The 14,355-nt window shown below is 40.1% G+C and overlaps 1 protein-coding gene across 1 annotated transcript; it reads right to left on the bottom strand.

The window, feature by feature from the left end:
- Positions 1-2,413: 2,413 nt before the first annotated feature.
- Positions 2,414-4,474, bottom strand: LOC107800783 (uncharacterized). Its single transcript, XM_016624017.2, has one exon. It carries the CDS (start codon positions 4,438-4,440, stop codon positions 2,551-2,553), a length of 1,890 nt encoding a protein of 629 aa, XP_016479503.2. The 5' UTR covers positions 4,441-4,474; the 3' UTR covers positions 2,414-2,550.
- Between the last annotated feature and the right edge of the window lie 9,881 nt (positions 4,475-14,355).

The following is a 14,355-nucleotide window of genomic DNA, read 5'->3' on the forward strand; positions in this document are numbered from 1 at the left end:
AGGAGCCACTCCGTAGTATGTACACCCCCAGTGAGCGCAGGTACCTATTGAGTGTGAGTATTGAGGGCTGAGAGCTGAGTGATTGAGCTATTGAGAAAGGTTGAGTGAATGTTGCCCTGAGAGGCTGTACTTGCTTTAATTTGTTGCTGCACTTAGCTATTATATGTCACCTTTTGAATTTTCTAGAAGATATTGTATCTGATTTTACTTGAACTTGGTAATGTATAAATTGAATTGACTTAAATTTCCGTATTTGAAAGCATGACTACTTTCTTATTGAGATTACTGAAAATGAACTATAAATGTGTAGCTCGTCACTATCTTTCAGTTCCTTATTTATTATTGTTACTTACTAAGTTGGTTGTACTCACGCTATACCCTACACTTTGTGTGCAGGTCTGGGTATTTCCGAACACGGTGGGCGGTGACATCGTGCACGGTTGATTGTTGGAGATTTATGAGGTAGCTACCCGGCGTTCGCAGTCCTTGTTTCTCTTTCCTTGTCTTTTCATTATTTGTATTTTTATATAGACTCTTTTAGACACTTCTTTCTAGACTGGTTGTATAGATGCTCATGAGCTTAGTGACATCCTGATTTGGGAGTTGTGTTTCCGCACTTGTGTTGAATATGCCACCAAGACTTAAGGGTAAGTTTTATAGAGTGGTGGCTTGATCGACTATGCTGTATGGGGCTGGGTGTTGGCCAGTCAAGAACTCCCATATGCAAAAGATGAAAGTAGCAGAGATGAGGATGTTTAGATCGATGTGTAGGTGTACCAAGAGAGATAAGATTAAGAATGAAGCTATCCGGGACAGAGTGGGAGTAGCCTCCGTAGAGGACAAGATGCGGGAGTCGAGGCTGAGATGGTTCAGACATGTTTAAAGAAGAAGCATTGATGCTCCTGACAGGAGGTGTGAGAGGTTGGCCATGGCGAGTTTGCGAAAAAGTCAAGGTAGGCTTAAGAAGTACTGGGGAGAGGTGATTAGACAGGACATGGCGCTGCTTCAGCTCATTAAGGACATGACCCTTGATATGAGAGTGTGGAGGTCGAGGATTAAAGTAAAAGGTTAGTAGGTAGTTTTTAGTTGCTCACCGATAGTCTTAGTAGCACGTATGTCCCTTCATATTGTTAGATTTTTATTGCTTTATGTGGTTTTGTTCGTCTCAGGTATTGTATTCCCTATTGCTATTATTTGGTACTACTTATCCTTTATGTCTCCCTTTTTTTTATCTTCCTTCTTTCTTACTTTCTTGCTTTCCTCTTCTTCTTCCTACCCTTCCTGAGCCGAGGGTATATTGGAAACAGGCTCTCTACCTGCATTAGGTAGAGGTAAGGTCTGCATATAGACTTACTTCCCTCCCCAGACCCTACCTGTTGGGAACATAATGGGTTTGTTGTTGTTGTTGTTGTTGTTGTTTGTTGTTGTGCTTGTGTTGCGTTGTTACCCCGTTTTTATGAAAACTCTGGTTATTCAAAATATCTTAATTTATTTTCTGTTAAATATTGGAAGTATTTTGAAAATGTCGGTTTGCCTAGTACCACGATAGGTGCCATCACGACGGGTTAGTATTTGGGTCGTGACACGTCGTATACGGCAAGTGGTGATAAAAACAGAGATCGGGAGGGACATCTAGCGTCTAACAAGCTCTGGCCATTGAAATGAAAAATGATTGAGAAATTAGGAAAGAGAAAAAAGAATGCTTTAAGAAGTTTAATAGTGGAGCTCAGATGAGGCTTTTGCCTTTTGGCCGGATATGGTAATGAAGGTCCGCAAATAGAAAAATAAGGAAGAAGGAGAAAACGGTGAAAAGATATTTTAAGTAAGAAATACACATTTTAGATGCGTGTATTTTACCACTTTGCACGCAACTAGTTGTAACTTTTTAAGAGCTAAATAATTTTACTTTAAAATAGTTCAGGGGTAATAGGACCTCCCAAAAAAAAAGGAATATAGTTGATAATATGATCTTAGGTCGGGGAGGATTTTATACATTATCCCTAATAAGAAATTTAGCGGAAGAATTTTTGAGGTAGGAAGTTGTAATGCTTTTACATGTACGACAACAAAAAACAGGAAGATTTATCCTTTTAATACTTCCAAAAGTTTAGACGAGGCTCTCGACTAATTTTATGTTTGGCCATAAATATTGGCTACTTTCTTTTAGAAAAAAAATTGAAAATATTATTTGTTCAAGAAATATGATCAATAAGCGTATATTAAATTGGAACGGAGGGAGTAATACAAATACAAACCCAAGCAATCCCTCGCAACATAACAAAGCGTTAGCAGGGCAGTGCCAAAAAAGGGGAGTAGAGTCGTAGGCATAGCCAAGCGTATATTAACTTTTTGCTTAAAAATAACCATCCTATCCTTTGTAAACTACTGGAAAAGAAAACAGTAACATATGAAATATTAAATAGATTGAATATTCAATTTCCTTAAAACAAACTTCTTTTCTTAAATATTTAAGGAAAAAATGCAGAAGTTTTCATCAACACCCAACTTTTACTAAATAGGAAAAATTAAGTCATTCCCAAGTTTGATACATCAATCAAGCACAACTAGCTGTTGATACTCTTCACCAGAAATTGCTGCTTCCATAATAGCTTCGGGATGAAAGTCCCTTTCTTCCAAGAACAAAGTCAGCAAATTCTTTGAAAAACCACTCACTAATGCAACTCCTTTTTGGTTTACTGGCACTGGTGTTGCTCTGGACTCCCTTAAATTCCAAAACACAATTTGAGGTACACAATTCCCATAACCTTTCTTTGTAAATTTTCTAACAATAGTCTGATAATCTGTCTCCCATGGATTTGCTGAAGCCTTATCAAACTCCATGTCACTGAACACAAACACTTCCTTGATCATCTCATCCTCCTTTAGTTTCCCATTCACAGCTACTTTTAGTATTAGGTCAAACACCTTTTGAAAATCAGTGTTCATTCCCCATTCCATATCTCTCACAAACCCAACCTTGGACCTTAAATCCTCCCCTTCAACTAGTTGAAGCTTTGGGTTCTTGCTGAATGTTATCAACTTTCCTTTCCAAGGCTCGACACTTAATTCTGAAACGAGAACGCCTAGCGCCACTGAAACCTCCATTGGAGTACCCGACATGCTGCCCGAGACATCACAAATAGCAAGACAATTTTTCAGTTTTCCCTTTTGGGACAAGTCATCTACCATTCTCTTCCATTGCAACTCAGCAACTTGACCCCCGTCATCAGTGTGATTTAGTGCTCCTATTATCTGATGAGGCAACAATGCACCCGCAGCAATCTTCGCTTTCCCCTGTTTCACTTTCTCAAGATAATCTTTAAATCTTTCTTCATCATGTTTCAAAAACTTGTCTTTGTACAACTTCATAGCGACTGATGCCACCCTATTGTAAGGAATGGAACCCCAATCATTTCGCCCAATATAAACCCCTGGCAATTCCAGAGCTTTGCGTAAGGGCACTAAAACTTCTTTCCTCAATCGATCCCTCACTCTATAGGCGTAATGTGCATCCTCAATTCCTTCATATTCAGAGTATGACTCTCTTGTAAAAACCTTCCTTGCTATGCTTTCACATAAAAGTGTTCTCTTATCAAAAGACGAATCTAAAGAAGGACACCATTTAGCTGCAAGGCTGATATCTTTCAATTTCCCAGTGTTCAACAACTCAAGATCCAACTTCAAACAATTTGCAAAAAGATCAGATACACGCTCGTGCAAGAATCTATAATCAGGATCGTGCCTATACCTCTCGAAAGCCTTTTTAGCCATCTCGATTTTCCTCTGCTCTCTGGCAGTCCTCGTTTTCTTTTTCTCATTTTCAACTTTGCTCTCATTAGATACTAGAATTCCTCCAAATGGTTTCCAACTTCTGTCCTTTCCAACTTTATATCTCTTCAACTTTTTGCTTCCCACCCTGTTACTTAATTCTCTTTCCTTTTTAGCCTTTTTTCTCACATCAGCTCCTTCAAGTAGCCTGTATAGAATCTCAGGCAAATCCTTGAAATACCCGAAATTCACTATGGATTCTAAATTACAAGCAAGGGTTTTAGGGTGTAATTGATGAAGCCATAAAGCGGCAGTGTAGTAACCTTCTTTATCAGATTTGCCAGTGCCACGAACACCACGCAAATTACAAATAAGTTTCAAGGCGGTTAAAGAATTATGATCCCATGCAAATTGTAAATATTTAGTAAGGAATTGGGAAGGAGTATCAGGAACAACATGAAAGAAGAAATCTAAACAAGGGTTTGAAGTAGAAAGATAAGTTGCTGACATGTTTTCAGGGTAGCCCATATTAGGGGGTTGTGATTTTGTGGAATTGAAATTTGCAACCATTAGATCCATAAAGGGATTGCTAACAGTAGGGGCTGATTGTTGAATGGTGGAGGAAGATTTTTGTGTGCCATAGATTTCTGGAGGACCAACAAGAGAAACCATTGGAATGAATCTAAGTGGAGTCGCAGAAAAGAGAGGCGTGCAACAAGATTTTTATAGGAAAATTATTTACTTGGTGACCAAGTATTTGTTTTTTTAAAAACTAAAATCCTTGTTGGCCAAGTATTTGAAGGTTACGTCGGTTGAGAATTCTTTGTTTATTTTTTATTTTTTTAGAAGCAATATTCTATGTCGGCTAAGAATTACTTAAATCGGTAGACTTTGAATTATGCTGGAAATTTGGAGAAGACTGAACGGTTAACAGCGATTTTTATGGCACCACAAGCTAATTTTTAGTTATTTATATTCTTATTTAGAGGATTAAAGATTAATAGCATAGTTAATGTTACCATTCACGCCTTAGATGTAAAAGGTAATCTCTAAAACTTTTGCTAATCTTGATTTTGTTTCTTGTTATGTCCATTCTTATCTAATAATGGGAATTTCATGTTTTTTTTAAAAAAAAAAAAAAAAATTCACTGAAGCCCCTTAACGTTTAATTGTGGGACTAGGATCATAATCCTCTGCTGCTTCAATTATCCTCCAAAAACTCGTCTCACAATGGGAAGACTTTTAGATTGGAAACCTTTTGGTGTAATCATTCATACTTTGTAAATTTAGTAAAGGCTTGTTGGCAAAACAATGATCTCAACAAAGCTCAATAATTTAAAAGTAGATATTCACTCTAATAACTCAAATAAAAGTTCGGAGGAACCGTTAAATCTCTCAATTGCTTTATAGAAATTAAGTGAAGAAGAATAGCCAAATTAGAATTAGACTGAATGAAAGAGTGAAGATGAATAGCCAAAAAGATGACGATTTCATGTTGAGAAAAATTTCAAGAATTGAAATTTTCTAGTGCAACAATTCTTTATAGTTGCTAAAATTATATAGAATAGTACACTTACACAAAGTGACATATTAACTACCACACCTTTTCAAAGAATAGATTTGTTTTATGAAAAGAAATGACACATCCTCACATTTAAATTTTTTATTCATCTAAATAACTACACTATTCTTCTTAACTTTCGTCATTTGTTTCTCTCCATTTCTATACTTCTTTGTTACCCATTGAATGCTAATTTTTAACGTTTAGAGAATTTATTTAAAGAAAATAGAAGAGACATAAGACTAACATAGTTTTTTCCGAACTATGACTATGAGAAAAAGAAAAAAAAGTAAAAAGATAAAATGCATGTCATGAAAGCATGAAGCAAAACCAATTTAATTCCTCCGTCATATATATTATACAAAGAGCATAGCAACAATTAAAGAGCATAACAAATATTGAATCACATTACCTGTGAAATAGAAAAACCATAGACAAAGAAAAGCACATCAAGAACAAAAATCTTTACTTTAACACAAAATGTACTTCAAACCACACTTGATATACCTAAACGATAACAGTAGGAAGCCAAACAACTAAAACAATAATCTATTAACATACACTCGGAAGCCTCCGTTAGCACCGAAAACGTGAAATCAATTGAAACATATTACACGCCTAAGAAAAGGGGATTGACAATATGTATATGAAATCTATATGATTGAATTTATTGAAAAAGGAAATGTTACGGTGAATGGGGAGGTGAAAAGTTTGTAACTCATCTAAAATTATAATGATCTCGTTAATTAGTGATTCAATCAATATGATAAATATTATTAAGATTTAAGAGCATTTAAGAATGTCTTTTTGTGTTATTTAATCTAACACGTAAATGGAAGAAAAAGGAAGGAAAATCCAAAAAATTGAGAAAAAAGATAAATATATTTTTTAGGCAAAGAGTGTAAGACCTGGCCATTCGTTTTGAGAATTAACGCCCCGATCTCCTATTAACTACTTTCTTTGTATTTATTTCTGCTATTATAATTTGCCGGAAAGATTCGTTTTGAGTTTCGGAGTGTTTTGGGACATTTAGTCCCTAAATGAGAGCTTAAGCTTTAGAATTTGGACCATAATCGGAATAGTATGAAGACGGCCTCGGAATGGAATTCCGTCAATTCCGTTAGCTCCGTTGAGTGATTTCGGACTTAGAGGCGTGTTCGGATTGTGTTTTGGAGGTCCGTAGCTTATTTAGGCTTGAAATGCCGAAAGTGAAATTTTTGAAGTTTCCGGATCGATAGTGAAATTTTGATATCGGCGTCGGAATCCCATTCCAAAAGTTGGAATAGCTCCATAATATTGAATGCGGCTTGTGCCAAAATTTAGGGTCAATCGGACATGGTTTGGATGGTTTCGGCATCGGTTGTAGAATTCTTAAGGTTTTATGTTCATTAGCCTTAGATTGAAGGGTGATTCTTGGTTCTAGCATTGGTTAATATGATTTGAGGGTTCGACTGAGTTCATATGATGTTTTAGGATTGGTTGGTATATTTGGTTGAGGTCCCAGGGGCCTCGGGTGAGTTTCAGATGCTTAATGGAAGTTGAAATTTAGACTTAGGCTAATTCTGAAGTTTGCCGCTTCTGGTATTTTCGCACCTGCGGTGAGGAGCCCGCAGGTGTGGCCTACCGAAGTTAGGAAAGAGCTCGTAGGTGCGGTTTGGGGCACAAAGAACAGTGACCGCAGATGCAGCTCAAGGACCGTAAAAGCGGACCATATTTGCGGAGAAAGGAACGCAGGTGCGGTGCCTAGGGAGTTAATGAAATCCGCAGATGCGGAGCCCAAGCTGCAGGTGCGGGACTGTAGGTGCGGCTCCATGAACCGCAGATGCGAAAATCGCTGGGCATTTATAGAAAATTTGAGGGTTTGAAATTTCATAACACAAAAGTGGAATCGGAGCTCGGTGGGAGACGATTTTTCGAGGGGTTTTGAAGGAGAATCATTGGGTAATTAATTCTAACTCGATTTTGATCATAATACTACAATCTATTGTTGTTTTCCTCTTCTAATTAAGAAAATTGAGGGTAAAAGTTTGAAAATGGGAGAAAAGTTCCCCAATTTAAAATTCGAGTTTTCAGTGAGATTTTGGCGTCGGATTTTGGTGACTTTTGTTCGAGTGTGCTCGTGAGTGAATGAGTGTTCATAATTCGTAATTTTTACCCGATTCCGAGGCGTGGGCCGAATTTTGGGCGTTTTTCTATTTTCTTACCTTAGCTTCGATTCCTTTAGCTAAATTCATTGTTTGTAGTTATATTTACATTATGAAATTTATTTGATTGGATTTGGGCCACTCGGAGTTGGATACTCGTGGCAAGGGCATGATTTCGGATTCATTTTGAGCTGGTTCGAGTAAGTGGCTTGCCTAACCTTGTGTAGGGAAACTCCCCTTAAGATTTGGTATTGTTGTTATATGAATACCATGTACTTGAGGTGACGAGTGCGTACACGTGCTAATTGTTGGAAAACCCCGTTTTCATCAAGTAAATATCTGTGTTTCCTTTTTGTTGAACACTACTTGTATTTAAAGCCTACTGTTTAGCTTAGGAAAGCATGCTTAAGTGACTTAACTGTTCTATCTACTTAAACTGTTTACTTGAGTTCTGTGCAGCATGTTTCGAATAGAAATCTGTGTTTTCTTGATACGAACTTGGATAGAACTGTAGATTCTTTCTGGGTACCGCTGTGGTGTACTAATGCTCTTTCCTGCACATATTTTTATTTCGTGTGCGGATCTAGGTTCTTCTGCTCAACCGTTCTATCAGTGAGTCGGGCGATATCAGAGACTTCGAGGTATATCCGCCGCGTCCGCATACCTAGAAGTCCCTCTCTATTCTCTCATTTAGATTTAGACGTCCTGTATTTACTTTTGATTAGACATTCTAGATTTAGAACATTGTGTAGTTTCTATAGCTTGTGATTTCATAAGATTCTGAGTTTTAGGAGTTTTGATTTAGTTCTGAGAGTGTGTATTGTATATGCCGAGCGGCATTTTAAACCCTTTTATTTTACCCTTAACTTGCCAGTTTCGTATTTCATTTCCTTTTTCTGTAATTTGTTAGGCTTACCTAATCGTAGAGACTAGGTGCCATCACGATAGTTCATGGAGGGAGAACTTGGGTCATGACAAGTTGGTATTAGAGCTCTAGTTTCATAGGAGTCATGAATCACAAGCCAGTTTATTAGAGCCTTGTAGATCGGTACGGAGACATTTGTACTTATCTACAAGAGGCTATGTAACTGCTAGGAAAAATACCACTTCATTTAATATCCTTGTCGTACGAGATTTCAATATCAAAATTTTAAACCTCTGTCTTCTATTCTCTCACAAATGATGAGGACACGTGCTACCGGAGATGACCAGGCACCCGTGCCCTCTGCTAGAGCCACCAGAGGTTGGGGCCGGGTAGAGGCCGAGGACGCGCACGTGGTGCAGCCAGAGAACCTGCGCAAGCTACCATAGAAGATCCACTAGCAGCTCCAGCCGGAGCCCAGGCACCTAATACGCCTACTGCTACTACTATTCCCAGCTCTTCAGGAGACCCTTGCACAGTTTGTGAGCATGTACACCACTTTAGCTCAGGTAGGGTTGATTCCCCTTACTGCAGCCACATCTTAGGCCTGGGGAGGAGCACAGAATCCCGCCGCCCGCACTCCTGAGCAGCGGGTTCAGGTTGATCAGATCCCATAGGTTATACAGGTACCGTTTGTAGCCCCAGTTCAGCGCAACAGCTTCAGAGGATAAGCAACGGAGGCTTGAGAGGTTCAAGAAGTGCAAGCCTCCTATATTCAGTAGTCTAGCATTAGATGATGCTCTGGGATTTCTGGAGGAGTGCTACCGTATCCTCCACACTATAGGTATATCATGATCAAGTGGGGGTTTTTTCACTGCCATCCAGCTTCAAGGAGCAACCTATCAGTGGTGGCGTACTTATGAGTTGAACAGCCCAACTGAGGTAGCTTCCCTTACATGGACCCAGTTTTCAGATATGTTTTTGAGGGAGTATGTTCCTTAGAGCCTCAGGGATGCATGGCGCGCAGATTTTGAGCATTTGCGCCAGGTACTATGACTATTTCGGAGCATGCTGTCCGTTTCATTAACTTGGCTAGGCATGCACATGCCTTGATTTCTACGGTTCGCGAGAGAGTTCACCGGTTTATTGAGGGGCTTATTCCTAGCATTAGATCTAGCTTGGCCCGGGAGTTGGAGATGGATAACTCTTATCAGCAGGTGGTGATTATTGCTAGGAGAGTAGAGAGCATGCATACTCGGGATAGAGAGGAGAGAGAGGCCAAGAGATCTCGAGAGTCGGGCCATTATTCCAGTGCCCGTGCCCCAGATGCAGTTCGTCATGGTAGGGGTTATATGAGTCACCCCGTTCATTCAGCTCTTCCAATAGCCAGTGGTATTCCAGCTCCTCCTAGACCTCAAGAGCCTTATTATGCACCTCCAATATCTAGTGTGCTTCATGCACGGGGTGCTTTCAGTGGTCAATCCAGCAGACCTAGCCCGAGCCAGTCACAGCCGCCACTTCCTCCTAAAGCTTGTTTTGAGTATGGCGACACATACCATATGGTGAGAGATTTCCCTAGACTTAGGAGGGGTGCACATCCACAGACTTCTCATCCAAAACGTGCTCCGTAGAGTTCCCAGGCCATGATCACAACACCAGTTGCTGCCCCACCTGCCTAGCCAGCTAGAGGTGGAGGTCGGGCAGGTAGAGGTCGCCCTAGGGGGGGAGGCCAGGCCAAATATTATGACCTTCTTGCCCGTACTAAGGCTGTTGCCTCCGATTCTATCATCATAGGTATTGCACTGGTTTGTCATAGATATGCATTGGTTTTATTTGATCTAGGCTCCATTTATTCTTATGTGTCCTCTTATTTTGCCCCGCATTTGGGCGTATCTCGGGATTATTTGAGATCCCATGTTTATGTTTCTATTCTTGTGGGAGATTCTCTTATTATGGACCGCGTTTATGTAATGACCCGGCCAGTCGTTTCATGAGTTACCGCTCTTTTTCCCTTATGGAGGTCCTGCATTCGCGAAGGGTTAGGGTCAGTGAGCTTCACGTTCGCGGGTGTGGGGTCGCGTTTGCGATGGGTGGGAAGGCTGAGGCTTCGCTTTCACATATGGGTGTTGCGTTCGCGATGAAGGAAAAGTGGTAAACGGCAGGTTGTGCTTCGCGAACGCGAGGCATTGACCGCATTCGCGAAGAAGAGGTTTTAAGTGCTGGGCATTTTAAAAGATCAATTCAACAATTTTTAGCCTAAGTTTCACCATTTTTAGGTGATTTTAGAGCTTTTTGAAGAGGATTGAAGAGGGAATCAAGGGGGGAACACTTGGATGTAAGATTTATGGACTTAATACTCAATCCTAATGTGTTTTCTACCTAATTAATCATGGAATTTGTGAAATTTAAGCCTAAAAATTTGAAGTTAGGGCTTGGAAATTGGAGACCTAAATTTAGGGATTTGAGGGGTCATTTGTGGTCTGATTTTGATGTATTTGATACGTATGAACTTGTGGGAAGACAATGAGTCTATTGATGTAATTTTTATCGAATTCTAAGATGTGGGCCCAGGGGTCGGGTTTGGCCAATTTTGGGATTTGTGTTGTAATTTGATTACTTTCGAGTGGGCTATGTTCCCTTAGAATATTTTGATGGTTATGTACTGATTTTGGTTAGATTTGGAGCATCCGGAGGCCGATTCGAGAGGCAAAGGCATCGCGGGCTAGAGTTTGGACCGGATAGATGTGAGTAATGATTGTAAATATTGTCCTGAGGGTATGAAAGCCTGGATTTCACATCGTTGTGCTATTTTGAGGTGACAAACACGCTAGATGACGAGTGTGGTGTCGTACACCATTGGGGATTATGACCTAGTCCATCCCATATGACTGTTTAACTGCGTATTTGATTGAAAACTGTTTGCTATCATCATGTTTTGGGCAAAATGCCATATTTGGGCCTCGTGCCAACTGTTTTGGACCCTTAGGGGATTTTTACTAATATTCCTCACTGTTTTGACTTTATATTTGTACTCATATATTCTACTATTTTCATAACTCAGCTATGTTTACTTTGTTTTGACATCTTAAAAGATATTTTGAGTCGAGCATCATATTTTATTATGCCCGAGTGGCTTTTAGAGATTTTTGACTGAGTAGGGCCGAGGGACTATGTTGTGAGGTTATTATGTGATCGGGCTACGCGCCACTGATTCATGATTATGAGGCCTAGGCCTGAGTTGTACGCCACAAGATGGCTTGATATGAGGCCGAGAGCCTGTTTGATTATGCCTCGAGATGGCTTGTTATTGCGTTTGGGCCGTAAGGGGCCCCTCCCGAAGTCTATACATCCCTAGTGAGCGCGGGTACCCAATGTGAGACGTGTCATAGACCGAGGGGCTGATGTTATTCCATGCTATTGCCCGAGGGGCTGATACGAGTGATTGTGAGATAGCCCGAGGGGCTGATTCTGTTGGTACTTTGCCCGAGGGGCTGGATTTAAGTGTATATCTTTTCCCACTGTTTTTTCATTCACTCGTTTAACTGTTAAAAGGTGTTTTAAAGAAGCTTATACTGAACCAAGGTGTTTTTACAAGTTTTCACTATTTTATTGCATTGTATTGGTTTTAAAGAAGCTTATACTGAACCAGCTGCCTTTACTTTTATTACTCACTTATTTGGCGTATTCACATTATTCCCTGCACCCTGTGTGCAGATTCGGAGCCTCAGGTCCCGTTAGCCAGGGCTAATTGCTTCTAGCAGGCTGTTCGGAGTTCACTAGGTAGTTGCTCGGCGTTCGCAACCCAGTGCTTCTCCCTCTTATCTTACTTTCCATAGTATTAGTTCTGTACAAGACTGTGTAGACTATTCGTACTTTTAGACGGATGTTTTAGATGCTCATGACTGGTGACACCCCGATGTTAGGTTGTGTTTATTTCTGCAAGTGTTATGCTACACTCTATTTTGGGATTTATCACTTATTAATGACTTAAATTGAATTATTATAACTGTTTTAAATGGATACTATCCATAGCTGGTGGAACTGGTGGTCGTCCATCCTGACCGTTCGCTCGTGTCCTCAACATCTATGATAGAATAGAATAACAGAAGTTTAGTACTCGGATCGACAGATTCTCAGGACAAGAATTTCAAGAATATGAAGTTTTTCCTAAAGGTTCTGTAGCCTCCCGATGATAAATACAGACGTCTCCGTACCAATCCGCAAGACTCTACAAAACCTGCTCATGACTCGTGAGACCTATGTAACCTAGGCTCTGATACCAACTTGTCACGACCCTAAAACCGGACCCGGTCATGATGCCGCCTACGGGTATTCTGGAGACCAGCAGGGTCGCTTTCACTCAAGGTCTCAACGACGGAGCTCCATAGCTTCACAATAATTAAAGCAGAATTTGATCGAATATCCAGCCATCACTTTGACCGATGTACATAATCGTTATCAATCTAAGATTAGGGTCGAAGATGATCAACTAGGGGCTCCAATTGGTTAGATTTATCCCAATAGGCCCATGGACAGAGTTAAAAGGGACGTGATAACTAGGGATTCTAGTTCATTTTACACTCCTTTTTACTTGAGTTTTGATTAAAAATGTATACAAAATAGTCCCAAAGGCTTACATGTTGTACTTGTTTGCAGGGTTTGGTAAAAAAGGTGACAATTAGTCAAAACCAACTCAAAAAGGATTGAAACATGCACAAGTACCAAAAACAAGTCAAAGCACAGTTACAACAAACCCACCGCGACCGCAGTCCATTTAGTGCGGTTCGCGGTGAGGAGATTCAGAGAAGTGCAACTTTGGAAGCTCAAGCACTACGACCGCAAACCATTTTGTGTGGACCGCAGTAGCCTCACCGCGGCCGCAATCGAGTTTATGCGGTCCGCGGAGCAGAGATTCAGAGAGCTGGGATTTCAACTGTTGGAAGCCAATGCGGTCCGTGATCCTTTTTGTGCAGACTGCAATTGAAGCCACCGCGATCGCGGTGCATTTTATGCGGCCCGCGGTGCATTTTATGCGGACCGCAATACTTCGTCAGGGGTATATTTTTCCAGAAAATTTGGCCTAGTATAAATACTTTCTTTTCACATTTTAGGCTATCTTTTGTAATCTGTTAGAGACCAGAGCACGTGAACGACGTTTTATGTCCATTTTGAGTAATTTGTAGCTAGATTACACTGAATCTTCTTTATCTTATTTTATAATTAAATCATATGGGTTATTCTTCGTCTATTTATCTGTTTTATTCCATTATTATGAGTAGCTAGACCCATTAGCTAGGGTTGTGGCACAACCCTAGTGTGGGTATTTGATGGTTCTTTTGATTTAAGGCTTAGATGTTTATGGGTAGTTGATATTTGGACTGATTTTTGTCTTCCATGTTGAATTAGTGGTTGTAAACACTAATTTGTGCCTATTTGACTTGGATTCTTCTTGAGAAAGAGAGCTTGAGTCTAGGAAAATCAGTCCAACAAGGAATGGGGGTGTAATCAAGAGATTGATAGCCCCAATTAAAGGGTTAAACCTAGAGATGGTAATACCCGACTTGAGCCTATATTGCTTGCACAATTTTGACACCCAATTGGTCTTGAGAAAGTTAATTAGGGCAAAGTCACTCAAGCTACCGAGAGGTATAGAGTGAGTAATTTCGTGCATTGGTTATATCACAATCCCCAACATAACGTCTTTGCCTTAGGCTTTAGATCCCGTCAAGTATTCACCTAAAGTCACTTCCCTAGTGCTTCTTTAACTATTTAGAAAACCTTACAAGCAATCATACTTAGTTTAATTTAGCTTATCAGTAGCATAAATATTAGAAATAACAACCAACCAAAAGATTATTGGAAGTGTAATTAAGAGCACCACGCATTTCTAGTTTATATAGGAATCCAATTCCCACTTCTAGCTCCCTGTGGATTCGATCCCGACCATCTCGGGTAAAAGCTGCTTCGACCGCTCTCGACACTTTGTAGTGGTGTAGGATTGGCTCCGATCACTTTTTGGC

This window comes from Nicotiana tabacum, chromosome 18 (assembly GCF_000715075.1).
Source record: "Nicotiana tabacum cultivar K326 chromosome 18, ASM71507v2, whole genome shotgun sequence".
NCBI classification, from domain to species: domain Eukaryota; kingdom Viridiplantae; phylum Streptophyta; class Magnoliopsida; order Solanales; family Solanaceae; genus Nicotiana; species Nicotiana tabacum.

What these genes read in the sequence shown, in the direction of transcription:
- LOC107800783 (XM_016624017.2), bottom strand. Translation starts at nt 4,440, where the DNA reads ATGGTTTCTCTTGTTGGTCCTCCAGAAATCTATGGCACACAAAAATCT.